At 29.0% G+C, this 16,379-nt stretch overlaps 2 protein-coding genes across 2 annotated transcripts in view; both read left to right on the plus strand.

Moving 5' to 3' along the window:
- The first annotated feature begins 1,007 nt into the window (after window positions 1-1,007).
- LOC107436556 (uncharacterized) lies at window positions 1,008-10,162 on the plus strand. Its single transcript, XM_071181357.1, has 4 exons — window positions 1,008-1,156; window positions 2,361-2,456; window positions 3,955-3,982; window positions 7,519-10,162. The coding sequence occupies exons 1-4, from the start codon at window positions 1,148-1,150 to the stop codon at window positions 9,987-9,989; spliced, it is 2,604 nt and encodes an 867-aa protein (XP_071037458.1). The 5' UTR covers window positions 1,008-1,147; the 3' UTR covers window positions 9,990-10,162.
- Window positions 10,163-12,839: 2,677 nt separating this feature from the next.
- The window catches only part of LOC107436557 (elastin), a 23,011-nt gene continuing 19,471 nt past the window's right edge, over window positions 12,840-16,379 (plus strand). Inside the window, exon 1 of the mRNA XM_071181356.1 lies at window positions 12,840-13,048. Coding sequence (XP_071037457.1) covers window positions 13,025-13,048 — 24 coding nt within the window. The 5' untranslated portion in view covers window positions 12,840-13,024. The remainder of the gene's footprint in view (window positions 13,049-16,379) is intronic.

The raw sequence follows: 16,379 nt of genomic DNA on the forward strand, positions 1-16,379 counted from the left end.
AGTAGAATATGTTTTTAGATACTGCAAAACAAAATAGGTAGCATGTTAAAGGGTTTAAGAGCTAAGTAGAAAGAAAATTTTACAAAAAATTTCTCTGTTGAAACGAGAGGTTTCGTGAATTTCTTTTGTTCATAAATTTCTTTTGATCTTCTTTCAGATAAATTTTATTTTAAATTGCAGGTAGTTTTGTTTTGGAATAAAAAACTTAAAATACGGAAACATACATTATAGCATAGAGGAAGTAAATAAATATTTCGAAAAATACAGGTGTTTTCATGCTTAAAATATTTAAAATTTTAAAACATTTGTTTTGAAGGAACGCAATAGGAATCAAATTTGTTTCGTAATTACCACTCCAGACAATAATGCCATAATTTATTAATTAATTATTAGAATAGTACAAAAATCTTAAGAAATCCTTGCGAATTTTATTTTTGAAATGATGAAATTGAATTAAAACAAAATGTAGTTTTTAACTAATTCATTAAAATGGGTTTTCCATTTCAAATTGGAGTCAATAAACGAATCTATTTATTTAATATTTTTGAATGATTTATTTATATTTTGCTACAAGAAATTAAATGGAATTTAAAGTTGAAGTAAATTTTTTTAGCTGAAGTAGATACATTTCGTTTCAAAAGTAAGGTCATTATCAATAAACCATCTTGCATTTTTTTCGTAACTAGTATTAAATATTTCTCTTTTTAAAAAACTCTCTTAAAATTGAAGAAAATGCACATAATTTAGCATAAGAATATTTAAAAATTTATGGTTTAAGCTAAATATTTTTATGCCTATCTTTGCTTTCCTGCAACGTCCTTGTCTCTGAGAAACAACACCTCAAATAACAGGGAGGGAAGGGCACGTGAAACGAAACACCAATACTGTCCCTTTCGCTGGCCATTGAAGAACGTGTCTTGATGATACAATTAAGTTAGGATCATCTGAACACTTTCTATTGCGACCTCCTAGCCTCGTACACTATTGTCGACGTGTGACCCTTGACTGTCAAGTCAGAGATGAACATAAATCAACCTCAGGCGGAGAAGATCTTTTTGGATGAGTATATAAGCGAAGGAATGGCCGACAGTCATCACTGGCTTCTTGCTTCCTCAGCAATCATTAGCACTTCATCGCCAGCCAGAAAATGAAACTAGTAAGTATGGATTAATATACTTTATCTGGCATCAAGTGAAGGAAAGAACAAAATTACAATTTTACCGTTTTGGCTTTTGGCAACGGTAAAACATACTTAATATGATATTTAGAATTGTCGCTGACAACAATGGATTGCAAACGAGGATATTTTTGAATTTGATAAAAGAATGGAATACTCATGAAACATTAAATTATTCAAATACTCTTTATTCAATGCTTTTTACTTATTCGTAAAATATTTAGGTATCATTTTAAAATAAGTTTAATAGCATCAAATTATGTAAGTAATTAACTATGCAGTTTTATTCAATTGAAAATTTCTTATGCAAATTTTAGTGCAAGATTAACCAAGTCGGAACGTTCGATCTCTATAATACATTCGGTTTCGTATAGTTGTGAAATAAATATAATAATTTTTTTTAGTATCTAAAAAAATTCAGAAACTAAAATGTCTTAGTTTGATTAGTTATTCTTTAAATCAAATGTCTGTTTTACAGTTTTTTACAAAAAGAATCCAAGGTTTCTGGGATATTTTATTTAATTTAAAATATAAATTTACATTTGATCATACTTAAAAAAAAAGTATCCTAACACTCATTCGCAAATTACTCTTTAAAATTATCTTACTTATTAATACATCTTCATGTTATTATTATAATACTTATTATTATTTGTATGTCGATGTTACCATAATTAGCTCTTAGTATTAAATAAATAATAAAATTGAGAAATTAAACCCATACAATGCCAATTTACACTGGAGCAAATATTTTTAATTATACTCACTTATACTGTTTATAAAAATTGCAAAAATAACTTTTGAGAGGAATTTTTTTCATCTCCCTTTTATTTCTAGAATCTTCTTAAATCCTTTTATTTCTAGAATCTTGTTGAATCTTTTTATTTATGGAATCTACTTGAATATCCTCTTATTTAATAGAATTACGTTGAAACCTTTTATGTATAGAATCTTGTTGAAATCTTTTATGTATAGAATCTTGTTGAAACCTTTTATTTATTTCATCTTTTAACATTCAAAGTTTTATTAATTGAAATTAGGATGTTTTATTTTTAGCATCACATTTCAAATAGAAAAACCAGGCTTCAAATTATTATTTTAATAATTTCTGCAATGTCAACAATTGCTTTTTAAATTTATGTATTTATTTTATGGATAAATTCTAATAAATAATATTTTATAGGTCGTAAGTTTTATAACGTTATTGGTAATCTCCAGTATTGGAGCTCAGCGAATTAAGGGAGGACCCAGAATTGTGAACGATAGCCCGCTATCTCAGGTAAGAAAATGTATTTAATCATAAGCTTCGTCGGTGATGAAAAATTAATAATGAAAGATAGTTAATTCGCATTTTCATTCTACGGAACTTAAAATTATTTTTCCTTTTTCTCGTAAAGTATCGTATAAATCAATAAAATAATAATTTATAAATAAATATTAAAGTCACGACTATAATACTCACAAAACTAAAACATTTCAATGCAATCTTTTCCAAAATACTTATTTCTTTCATTACATTTAATAAATATTAAGTAAAAGCTAAACAATATTAATTGGTTAGTTAATGAGATAGAATTAAAGATAAATTTTAATTCAAAATGCGTTAATTATGCAAATTTGATGAGTAGGTTTCGAATATTTGAAATTTTGACATAATTTTATTTTGAAATAAATAAGTATGGATTATAAGTAATTATTCAATCTCCTTTCTTTTTTAAAAAAATTATTCCAGAAACGAACCATATGGTTTTACGAAACAATTTCAATATCTTTTCTTCAATTTAAATAGAAATGTAAATATTTTCAAAAAGAATGTAATGTCAATTAATGTTTACTTATCTAAATGCATCTAAATTACAATCATTAAATAATGCTAAAAATTTTTGAACCAAAAATTATGTTATCATGAGATTGAAAGACAGTAAATCTTTGTAGAGATAAAAATAATTTTTAAGTGATAATAATATCAACAGAAAAAAGTTTTAATTTGCTAGAATTTTTAGAATTCAGTAACTAAAAACAATTAAGCATTTACTTTTCTTTTTAAAAATATTTTAAATCAAATGCAGAGAAAACTGTAATTTTTGCTTTAAAAATGGTGCAATTCAAGACTACTACCAAGATAATTGCATAAAATTTAAATGTGTGCATTAATGTGGTCGGAGTTAAATAGAACTATCATATAATATACGATATGTAAAAGGAAAATTAGAGCAAGACAATTTATAAAACTTCTCAATTTTTTATATTTTTTATAAATTTTTATACTTGTTATTTATAATATTTTTAGTTAATTATAAAAGCAATGAGTCTTTAAACTGAAATTATATATCTTTTTCATTAACGATTGAAACTTGAAACGTGTAAATTTAAAGGAACTGAGTTTATCGTAAATAGTGCCATCTATCGGATACACATAGAACTTCTGTAAAAAACCTATTGTTCAAGTTATAAGACAGATGGCGCTAATTTTAATTGTTATATGCTTTAAACTAATTATTCGGAATTTAAATTTATATTTCACTTATGTGTTTTTATGAATACTAGAATCATTGATATATTACTGAAATATATAAAACAAAAATATTTATAACAACAATTTTTAAGAAAGAAAAAAATTAAATCCTGCTAAAATAAACAAATATTTATACTCCAAGTATTAAAATACAAGCAACGAATAACAACGCGTTATTATTAAATATTTTTCAAAAAATTTAGTTTTAGAATAATTTTTTTACTTTATTTTCAAACCTTTTAAAATGCATTCCTTTTTTTAGGGACCTCATGTTCATGTAGGAAAAGGTGGTAAGTTAACACATTAAGTATTTCTTCAGACCAAATGTTAAGTCACTACTAAAATCTCAAATTTGAAAACCAATAATAATTTGTCTATTTGAGATTATAATTTAACATTAAGTCATTTTAATTATTTTAAAGGACACTTGCTGCAAAAAAATATAATTAATTCACAATTTGACGGCCGATGTTTAATTACTTAGTGGGTAGATGCAGTAGCTTTAAACTTTTTCTGTTATTGGAAGATTTTTATTTAAAATCGGAAAATAATCATGTACGGCAGAATTTTCATGATTCAGAAACGTTAAAAATGCTCTTATTTAAAAGCTGCTGCTATTTTTACTATTTTCAATGAAGACTCGCAGGGTTGCTAACTTTCTATCCTTTTTAGGAAGCTTTTTTCCTGTGGTATCTGGGTTCATGTTTTACGGTGTGATTTGATACTAATTTATTTTTCACACCACTAAATTTAAATGATTCAAAGGCTCATACGAAACGCCACTTTGTGGTTTATCATATTTAGACTTTTAAAATATTGGTAAAAATACCAAATATTCTGAGAGCTAAAGCCTATCGCCCTCATGGTGGTTGGAAGCCGTGTCGTTTTTGATAGTTATAGTAACTTAAAGAATAATTTTAGGTTTTTCATGCATTTATTTAAATTATTCATAAAGTAGTGGTGGAAAAAATCACTATAAATAACTTTAATTCAAAATAAAACTATTATAGTATAAATTTTATTATCGTTTTATACAAAAAAAAGAAAATCATTTGATGATATTGAGAGATTTGGTAGCCATGATATTTAAAAAAAAACGGTAACACGTTTATATTTAAACTATGTAAATATTTCTTTTCGATTAGCAACCACTGCAGGTTTTTTAATGAAGCATATTAGAATAATTATGTACCTACTTTTAAGTTAATAAAAATAAATTATGGTGAATACAACATAATCTAAAGAATTAACATTGCCTAATCAAGAGAAATGGTAATAAAAGATGATACAACCACTATTATTCAAGAAAAAAAAATTGTATGTGATAGATTGGCGTAGACGAATTGATACTTAATTAAAAGTTAACTTTTAGTTTCCACTGATTTAACACAACGTTGGACACAAATATCACTATTTTCAGAACATGTTTGAGCAAGTAGGATAAAGAGCAGCAATGTAATTACCATTAATTTTGACTTTGCACGTAATCTGGCCCCTTACTTTGCGCAATTAACTTATTAATGTCTAGCAGTAGAATGTGATCTATATATGAGAAATACTTAGGTAATAAAAAGTGGTAGCACAACTTTCTGATAAATACTACTTCACCTTTAAAATTGCTCAGTATCAAGATTTCAAATCCAAGTATAAATAATATTTTTATATTTAATATGTTATAACAAATAGAACTATCTAGTTCATTTGAAATAAATCATAATATTAAAATATTTGTACTACCGCTTCTTTCGTTTTTGAAAATAAGAACTGCCCTTTTAAAAAAATCGCTAGTCATAAATGCGTTAAAACATACTTCTAAACCAAGATATATTATAATTATCATGCTCTATAAATATAAATAGCTTTATATAGATTGTTTTTCATTCGAATGCGACTTGTTTCTAAAATGGTTTTTAATATTAGGAAATATCTTTGTGTAAATGCAAATATTCGACCATCTTCTTCGTAAAGGCAGTTTTCTCTTTACTACTGTTGCATTTAAGAAATTGGTAAAATAACTGTATGAAGAGGTTAAATAAGATTAAATGAATTTTCAAAACTTTCTTTTCTAGAATCTCAAAATTTGACATAAAATGTTTAAAATAATTGTGCTAGAGTTAAAATTTTGCAAAATAAGAATGTCTAGAACATTACAGATAGTTCAAATTTCATGAGTTAAAATAAAATGTTTTACATTTCAATTTTATATTATTGATTAATTGCGCTAAAACACAAGGCACTATAATAAATAGTTGCGATTTTTGACAAATTAATTAAATTAAATACTTTTCAAATTGATTAATAACTTCGAGTGAGATGAATGATATACTTTTTTCTTAAATATACGTTTTAATTTTCAAACTTTTAGATTAATTCTTATCTTTTTTTTAAATGTATACAAAGTAAATTTTATAAAAACTTTAAACGCCTTCTGAAAGTTTTAGCTTAAAAATTTTTTTTCTTAAATGTTTTTTTAATCGTTTAAGTGCCAATGTTCTATTTTAAGAACAAGTCTTTTTTTCAACATGTTAAAGACTAGCAACTCAAATCTTGAATTCATAACACTTACATCCCCAAGCGGAATATTACCATTAACCAGAATATATTAATAATATAAAATTATATTTTTTGTGATTTTAAAATCTATGCAGTGATGCCAACTGCTCCGGACGCTCCATAATAATTTAAAAAATAGTAAACAACTACAAACTAAAATTTGTAAATATTCGACGAATTTTGCTTACTTTTTGAACGGTGTCGCATTACTTGAATGTTAAAAAGTGACGAATTATATAAGCTTTTGGATTATTTAGAAATAGTGGTAGATAAAAACCTAACAAATTGAATTTATTAAAACAAGAATGACATATTAATTAACTACCATTCGAAAATATTTATTTGATGTCCGGAGCAAGTTGGCATCTCTGTCTATGTGCTAAACTATATAACAAAACTGGTTGTTAATTGAATAAAATATTTATACAATTTATGTGCAAACCCGTAACCACAACAGTCATAAAAGCACTTTTCCCCCTACTGCAAAATAATAGTCTATTAGTCAAGTAAAAGGCTAAGAAAATTTCATATTGATATATAAAGTTATTAAAGAGTAGTAAAAACAAATTAATAATTGTTTTTTTAAAGAATTAAAATAATTTATCTAGTTTATATTCACTAAATGAATTAAAATTGTTTTTAAAAGTTAGAAATATGATAAGCAACCAATCGGATGGATAATTAGGAAAGATAATCTCCACATTTAGTTTTTAATCTACACATATGATATGAATATTTATATTTTAATATCTTTAGTAACCTTTAATACCATATAAATACTCAAAATCAATCAATTTTATATCCGTAATATCTATCATTACTATAACACCATTATGAACAATATATTACCCACAATACTCAATTATTTTTTTATCAGCTTATTATAATAGATTCTTTTTAATCAAAATGGCGATAGAGTTCGTCACCGCAGCTCTCATTTTTAAAACTTCATAGAAAAATGTTGTCATAATTTCTTAAATACACCATAACCAGAAAATACAAAGCTACGAGTTTCTGTAGGAACGAGCACCACGTAATCAGGCGTAAAAATAAGTCTCACTCTAGCGCCTGATGAAGGGATGCTCGTTCCTTCCAAAACGCTTATCATTTTTATTCATATGGTTACGACGTACTCAAGAAGTTGTGAGCAAATACTTAAAATGTTCCTGCAACAGTTTATTTTAAAACTTATATTGCATCTTTGAGCCAACCGCTATGTTTTTACAAAAGTTAAAACTTTCAATGTTTTTTATATGCTTAATTGCAATTTTAGGTAGTGGCGGAGCTCTACATCATGCTGCTGTAGTACAAGATCCTTATTCGGGTGCTCCAGTGGTGGTTGAAAAAGTTTCTCCCATTGGTGGTGGAGTTAAAGGGAGTGGACTAGGAGCGAGTTCTGTTCAATTAGCTGTTGGAGATGATCCTTTTGGAAGAGGAATCTACCGAGTTGGTCAGTCTCAAGTACCATATGGACTCTTAGGTATGGATTATGGATCTTATCCTACTTCTTTACTTACTGCACCCAGAGGACTCAGAAGGAAATCGATCTTGTCTGATAACTTGTCCGGCCTAAGACCAGTAGGATTTGGAGGCAGAACCATAATTGCTGACCCAAGCACATCTCAATTCTCTGTTGGAGATGCTCAAATTAAAACAAATGTTTTCGGATTAAGACGTCCTCTCTACCGTTCGGGACTTTCACCTGTACCCTATGGATTAATGGGATCAGATTATTATTCATACCCTAGACAACTGTTGACACAAAGAGCACTAGCTGATGATTTAGGATTCGGACAGGCCAACATTCTCACTGGAGGATCTGCTTTTACTGCTGGTGACTCTCAAATTCAAGGAGGCCTCCTCGACAATGTTGGACAAGAAAAGGTGACAATCGTCGAATCTGATCCTCTTGGAGGTACAAAAAGAGTTACTACAGTACAAAAAGCCGCCTCACCACTTGGTACAATTGCTTTGGGCTCACCCGGTGCTATCAAGACTACCGGAGGACTATCTGGTGGACAAATTATCTTAAATGGTGGACTAATTGGAGCTCGCGGACTTGGGGGACTCAGACGAGTAAAATCAAGTCCTGTCGTAGCTACCATCGGATCATCAGGCCTGGGAGCACCAATTGGAGGATTTGGCCAACGCCAAGTTGCTGTCACAAAATCCGTACAAGCTCCAATTGTTAGAGCTCCAGTTCAGGTTATCCAAGCCGCACCAGCTCCCGTACGAGTTATCCAAGCCGCACCAGCTCCAGTTCGAGTCATTCAAGCAGCACCAGCTCCAGTTCGAGTCATTCAAGCTGCCCCAGCTCCAGTTCGAGTCATTCAAGCTGCCCCAGCTCCGGTTCGAGTTATCCAAGCTGCACAAGCTCCAATTTTTGCCCGAAGACCAGTAGACACTTTCCTTTCACAAATTGCTAGACCCAGGGTTGTAACACTAGCAAGATCTGCACCAGTTGCTGTAGCACCAAGAGTTGCACTCGGAAGCCCAGGATTTGGAAATGTTCAATTTACACTTGGAGGTAATCAGATTATTGGTGGTGCATCACCAGTGATTGCAGCTGCTCCCCGATTAGTTGCCGCTCCCCGAGTTGTAGCTCAAGCTCCAGTAATTGCTGCTGCTCCTCGTGTCTTAGCCGCTCCTCGTGTCGTTGCTCAAGCTCCTATCATTACTGCCGCTCCTCAAATATCTCAAATCAAAACGGATGCTGGATTTGGAAGAAGTATTTTCGGAAATCGAAGACCTCAACTTATTTACGTTGATGGAGGTCGTAGATTCCCAGGTATTGATATTATTGGAGGAAGCAGAATCGGCGATCCACGTTTGGGCTACACCCAACTTCCTATAAGCACATCCAGATTTGCAAATATGGGTTTAAATCCATTATCACTTAAAGGAGGTTCATTGTTGTCCACTGGCCCATTAGGACTCAAAGGTATTGGTAGCACTTCTCCAACTAAAGTAGTAACCCAAGAAGAAGTCATCGGACCAGCAGGAGATTCTCAGGTTATTACAACAATCACCGAAACTGACTCAAATAATTTAATTCCATCTAAAATTGGAGGACTCGCAAGTGGTGGTGGTTTGGGAGTAGGAGGTCTTAAGGGATCAGGTCCAAGGATTGTAACCCAGGAAGAAGTTGTTGGACCAGCAGGAGATCCTCAAGTTATTACTACCGTCACTCAACCAGCTGGACCAACAAAGATCGGAGGTCTTGCTGCTGGTGGACTGTCTGGGATTGGCGCAGGACCAACCACAATCGTGCAGCAAGAAGATCCATTTACTGGACTCCGAACAACAAGCCAAATTGCTCAAGTATCACAAGACCCATTCGAAAGTGCGATCCAAGAAACTCTTGGAGATTCTGCGCTCGGCCAAACTGTGCAAAGTTTGGTAGATCCTCTAGGAAGCGGTCAAACTCAAGTAGCTGTCGATGATTTTGGAGGTGTAACTCAGGTCCAAGAATCAATCGTATCCGATCCTCTAACTGGTGAATTGAGTAAAGTAACAGAAGTAACAAAAAGTGGTGGAGCACTAGCTCAACAAAATATAGCTGATGCCATCGTTCAAGAAAATATAGCATCTGGTCTTGGAAGATCGAATCTCGGAGGATATTTACCACGAATGTCCTTTTTGTCACAGTACCCTTATGATGCACCAGATTCTGGAATACTGAAATCAGTTATCACCAGGCCTGTTGTACAGCAACAAGAAGTTGAACAAATTTTAGTGAAATAAAAATCAAAGAACTTTAATATATTTTTCGGTGCTATATTTTCATTTCAAAATGAATGGACAGTCAATATTATGTGATCCACGTTAATATATATTTTGTATAATTTTATATGTGTTGTACGTTTAGTATACTTTGTACATGTCATGCATAGCAATAAATATTCGTTCATATAAAATTCTATCAGCCTGTTCATTTTATGCTTTTAATTGATAAAATTGAAAACATTTAGATTTCTTTTATTTGGGGTTTTTCATACTGGATGGTCTAAAACGATTACTAATTAATTAATAACTTCAAAAAAATGGTTTAAATTTCTACCATTAGCATTTTCCAATCAAATTTTCTCCTTAATAAAAAAATATAGAGTTCAAATGATTTAATGTGTATAAATTAAATTTTCCCAAAAATGAAGTTAAAAAAAATTAGAATAATGCGCACAACTGTAATGAAGAGCTGATGTTGAACTAATGTGCAATTATTCACAGCAGAGTTTCTGTTTGGAAGGGAAAAAATCTTGTAATTTAATAAGTAATTGTATAGCGTCGGAACATAGCTTACTTACTAAACAGTAGAAATAGCTGTGGAAAATCAATGGAAAAAAACATTAGTACAACAACACAAATTACAAATACATATACAAGTATATCATTATCCTCTTGATAAATATTAAATTATAATTATTTCTTTTACTTCAAATAGCTAATTTTGCTCTCGAGTTTTTTAATAGATTTTATATTTGTACCAACATTTATGCGTTATTATTGGAATTTTAGTTTAAACAAGTTGAATAATTAAATTCCACTACATACAAAACTTAAATGAATTTAAAGTATTCTTAATATTATTCTAAGCACAAATGTAAATCAAGCCAATATCTGCTTGCGATGATTAAACCATACATTATAATTAAAAGAAAGATATATGAAACAATTTCAATTTATTTTTAATCCTGTCAAATTTCTCAGATGAGTGATTTGATTCAACAATTCATTCTTCAATATGCGTTTTAAAATTCAATATGAACAAGTAGTGTTTAATAAAATTTATGACTATTCTTGAAATGAAGTCGTTTTTTATATCAAAATTCTTAATTCACTCAATTTCTTTAATACTTGCAGTGTTACGATACACCAATTTAATGATTACTTAGCACTCATAATAGGAGAAGAATTTTTTTAAAATAAAGTTATAGTTTTCTGTAACAGAAAAGTCAAAATTTGTCTTTTAAAGAGAATTTTTTTGAAAGAAATATATATGAGCTCGACTTTGTTGTAAATGTTAAAAAAATGACTATTTTCGATTAAATGCGGAAACTTTTATTAAAAAAAAGCTTTTAAAAAAGAAAATTAGAAAAATACTTTTGAATATACGAGTTTATCCAAAGTACGATGAGTTGATATCAAATTTCTATGTAAAAATGGTTGTTACAGAATATATTATCGTATTCAAAGTATATAAATAGTATAAATTCCAATGTAAAATGTTATTCAACAAAGAATGGATACATACAAAGAAGTTTCACTTGTTCAATTTTTTCAAGAAATCAAAATAATGAGGGATTTGAAGAATGCGTTTAAACGCGCGTATAATTCCTTGGATAGTTATAAAGGGTTTGGGGAACATTCCTTTCAAATTGTTCAGGAGAGGATTTTGGATGAAAGAGTTAATGTATTCTATGAAAGTAATAAGATATATTCATGTATAGAAACATCTTATTGCCCTCTGTGGAAACTTTGCTAAGTACCTCTCTGAAAATAATACTACATAAAAGCTGTAGAAATGTCTCACTTGGCTTAACATTCTATTGCCCCATCCAAAATTAAATGGGGGCGAAATATTGCGATACGAAGCAGAAGACAGATACAAAGACATTTATTTTAAAAAGGTATTTTTTTAAAACAATTTCTCAAACCGGCAAAAGACAATTCGTCCCTGAACCTTAATATTAATTTATTTTAAGGAGAAGTTCATTTTATTCTAATTTTTGTTTGTTTTAACAAACAGTTGCAGATTTTTTATTTATGAGTAAAGGGACTCAAATAACCAAAAATTGCTTTAATTTTTAAATAAGAGTCATGTTACCACGGAACACGCGTGAACTAAAATGAAACTAAAATCAAGTTAAATTGTTTCTGTTTATTTATTTATTTTTTAGCAAAAAATATTTAACGGAATTTCACGAATCTTTTCTATACAAAATCCAATGCACCATTAATAGCTCATTATCTCGTTTCTAATACCTAAAGAATTTTTCATCAATTTCGTTTTAAGAGATTATTTATAATTAAACGTAAATATTAATTTTTGAACTTTCCTGGTTTTTTTAAAATAAAAATTAATTTTCAGAATTGTTCTACATTGCAAGAATATTAATTAATAAAATTAAAACTGTTTCTACTTTAAATATTTCAACTTTAAATATTTCAAAAGATATAGAACATTGATAAGAAATTAGAAGAAAAAAAAGCAGTCATTAGGGCAGACATATTTTAAAAATACAACCTTGACCACCAAACTGATATTAAATTTCGATAAAGTTATCAAAACAGAATTCCCAGTCATCATATTTGGTATCATTTGTACCTCAGCATGCATAACACAAGTTCGAAAAAGAAAATTCTAACCCTATCAACTTTACGAAATATCTATCCAAAGAAAGAAAGGGAAAAAAAAATCCTTCCTGGAAGCGGTAATTCACACAAATCTCCACTAAAAAATGACATCGAAGATGACACCCATCATCCCTTCCCCCCAAACATTTTATTCTAAATTGTCACCAACACCCCCTGAATTATTGATGTCACGTACGATATCACCGTTAAAGAAAGCTGCTTAGTCCTTGGCTTTAGCATTAATCTTTTTGTGGTAAAAAATACCCAAGCCCTTCTGACCACCAGTTGAGACTTGCATGTTAAATCGATGGAATTGAATAAATTAACCTGGGGCTATGAAGATGTTCCTTAAACTTATAAAAACCCAAAAGAATTATTCTAAATCCCTGTCTGCCATTTAGTAAGGAGGGATTCAACAGTTCCTTATGGATTGGCAGAATATTCTATTCGTAAGTAAACGCAAAGTTGTTTGTTTTTCTTTTATCCATGTTTGTTTACCTTGAATTGATGGATTGATTCCACTTAAAATTTTAAAAAAAATGATACTGATAGCAAGAGTTGATACTGGTTAGCAATTTTAAAAGTAAATTTCCATAACTTATGTTATTTGATTTGATTTCAGAGTATTAAAGGCAATGTATATTAAAAAAGGAATTTGTGATAGGACAAAGTTAATAATTTATTATTTTGAGTTATATATTTTCTTAATTTTTTCTTCTGGATGTATATACCGGATGTATATTCCGGATGTTAAATGTTGAAATTAACCTTATTAACAAAAAAAAATAGTATAGGAAATAACTGGGCTAGTGAATACCGGGCAATCTTTTACTAAAAAAACCCTTAAATTTAGGGAATACCGGGCAATGGTACTAACATTTCTACCCGGTTATTAATCCGGTTAATCTAATTATCATTGATTGCCGATGAATATTTTTCTAGATCCTATCAATACTTTAAGTTTTATATTTCAGAATTATTATCACCAATTTTTTAAGAATATTTAATACCAATTCTTAAAATTAATATCATTACATTTTTTTTAAAACTATTATCTTTAATTTTCAAAAAATTATGATTAGGAATGGAATTCGAGATACTACGAAATATTTATTACTAGCCAATAAAAGTTTTTTTACTGTAATCTGTTTCTTATACTGTTATCAATACCGTAATTTCATTTTTCAAAACTTTCATCCTAACTTTCCAAGAATAAATAAGAATTGATAAAATATCACTTCAGAGCATAAATGAAACTTGTTGCAGTACAGCAAAAAGTAGTAGTAGTATTTTATTGTATCTAATAAAAGTTAGGCATATAATCTCTGACAATTACTTTTTTATTATTAACAATTAACAAGAGACTTAATCGACAGCACAGCAACAAGTCTAAATTATTTTATTACATCTGATTAAGGTTGTATATATAATATCTAGCAGTAACTTTGCAAATTATCTGCAATTAACATTGGATTAAATGTACAGCTTTATTATTTAAGATTAGCATTGGACAAACTAGCCCAAACACTTGTAAATTAGCAATCATAGAGTAAGTAAAATGATGATTCATAACATAATTAAAACGCCTTAGTTGACTAATCTATACTTTTCCACTTTTACCTTTCTTCTAATTTATTTATTTGTTATAACCTTGAAATACACTTTCATAACATTTGTACCGAATTTACTGTTATTGTTAGTGTACGAAGATTCTTTTCAGTGATTTTGTTTTTACATAGCTACCATATTTTAATTATAAGTTTTCGACATTTATTATAAAACCATAGAAAGAGATCATTTCTAATACTCTACTATTATTATAATATATTAATATTCTATAATTATTTTAATATTTGGTAAACGAACATTAAGAGTTCCACTACTTATCATGGTTGGAAGTTCGGATTGAAATTATTGGACAACAATAATATGAAGGGGAAAAATGGTTGCTTTGACGCTTTGCATTGGTCGATCTATAAAACAAAATAAAATTTAGTGACAAATGAACAAACGAAAAGAGAAAAAAAAGATGCAACGTAGAATAAAGGAAAAGAAGGACATGCATAGACTCGTGAATTACCAGCATAAAATTAATTCTAGTTTCTTTTTTTTTCCGATTATATTAAGTTTAAATATTAGACTATTGTCAGATCTAGAAATATTTAAATATTAGACATGTGCCAGATTCAGAAATTAAAAAAAAAATCTGTAGCATAATACTCGAAATGAAAAAAGAAAAATTTACGTCAACGTTTTGCGCAAGAATTTCTTTGACTGGAGGATGTTGTTTTGTCAGAATCATAAATTTTTTGGAAGAAGAAAAAAAAAAGAAACATAATTTTAATTAATTTTTGTTTAGTTAAAAAAATTTGCACATTATTTTCTTTTTTACCAAACATTACAAACAGCAAGTTATGATTTTTTTTAATTCGCCACTTTAATGGTAGATTTTTTTTGTGCGCGAACCTTACTTAAGCAAAAGTGACATTTTAGGTTCATAAATTTTCTTACCGTCACGATTGTTCTATTTATTTTATATTGCTCCATTCACTGCGGTTTTATTTTGGCCTGTTTTGTAGTTCTTTTTTTCCAATTTCTTATTGTGATGCGGTAGTTTTCTGTAACGCTTTCTCTGGAAAAGTTAAAAAAAATAATTAAACAAATGAATAAAAAAAAATACGACTTTTAAAAATATTATCGAGTTTCAGAAATTCGACTTTTTCAAAATTCGTTTTCTCCCGATCTATTCAACCGATTTTACCCTGTAAAATTACAATAATATGATGTAAAAATTGTATTACCATACAATTTAAAAAATTTTCCGCTATTTTTAACTAAAAAATAAAAAAATAAATAAGTATTTAGTAAGAAATCTTTTTGCATGGACATTTTTGGATAAAGAATCTTATAACTTTGTGCAAAATAATTTCAGTTCATTTAAAAAGTTCACGAGATATGGCAAAATATTTAAAAAGTAAAATTAGCATCAAGGAGTCCAAATTTTGGATGGTTTTCCTAACTAAATAATTGAATTGCGGCCATGTTGGGGTTCCGAATCCGATTCTGTCAAAGAAAAAGGCATTTTATTCAGGGAAAGCATGTTCTTGTCTCTGATTTCGTGACTTAAAATATAGTCTGCTCTAATGGAATTAGAATGTCACCCCTCGAACCATTAAGATTGAGTCCAGGAACGTGAAGATCCGATCATTAGATTAAAAATTATTCAGGGGTCTCCTTTTATAATTTTGCGCATTGTTCATAGGGGAAGGGAAGGTAATATCGGGAAGCTAAGATTCGAAGGCCTGTTGAATCTAAACTGCTCGGGCCTAGAAACTGTCTGATTTAACTTAGATATTTATTTAGTTGTATCGAAATGAATATCTTAGTTAATCATAATTATAATATATCATTCTCGAGGGGTCATAGATGTATTGCTCATTTTTATATTATATATATATACATATATATATACATATATATATATATACATAAGTTCAAAATGAAGAATAAAACAAAGAAAAATTATAGACATATGAAAAAAAGGGGGTGGGAAATAATAAGTAAAAAAACAACAAACAACATTTTATTTAAAAAAAAAAAAAAAAAAAAAAAAAAAAATTAAATGTTAATTAAAAAACCGGAAGAAAAAACCGGGAAAAAAAAGATATAATCTTTTCTTCAGCCCACACGATTATATCCGCAAAACAGAGTGCTTTCTGATATTGTATCAATAAAGCCAAAGCAAAATATATTAATACAATAGTGTGAGGAGCACTCAAA

Source organism: Parasteatoda tepidariorum, chromosome 5, assembly GCF_043381705.1.
Source record: "Parasteatoda tepidariorum isolate YZ-2023 chromosome 5, CAS_Ptep_4.0, whole genome shotgun sequence".
NCBI lineage: Eukaryota > Metazoa > Arthropoda > Arachnida > Araneae > Theridiidae > Parasteatoda > Parasteatoda tepidariorum.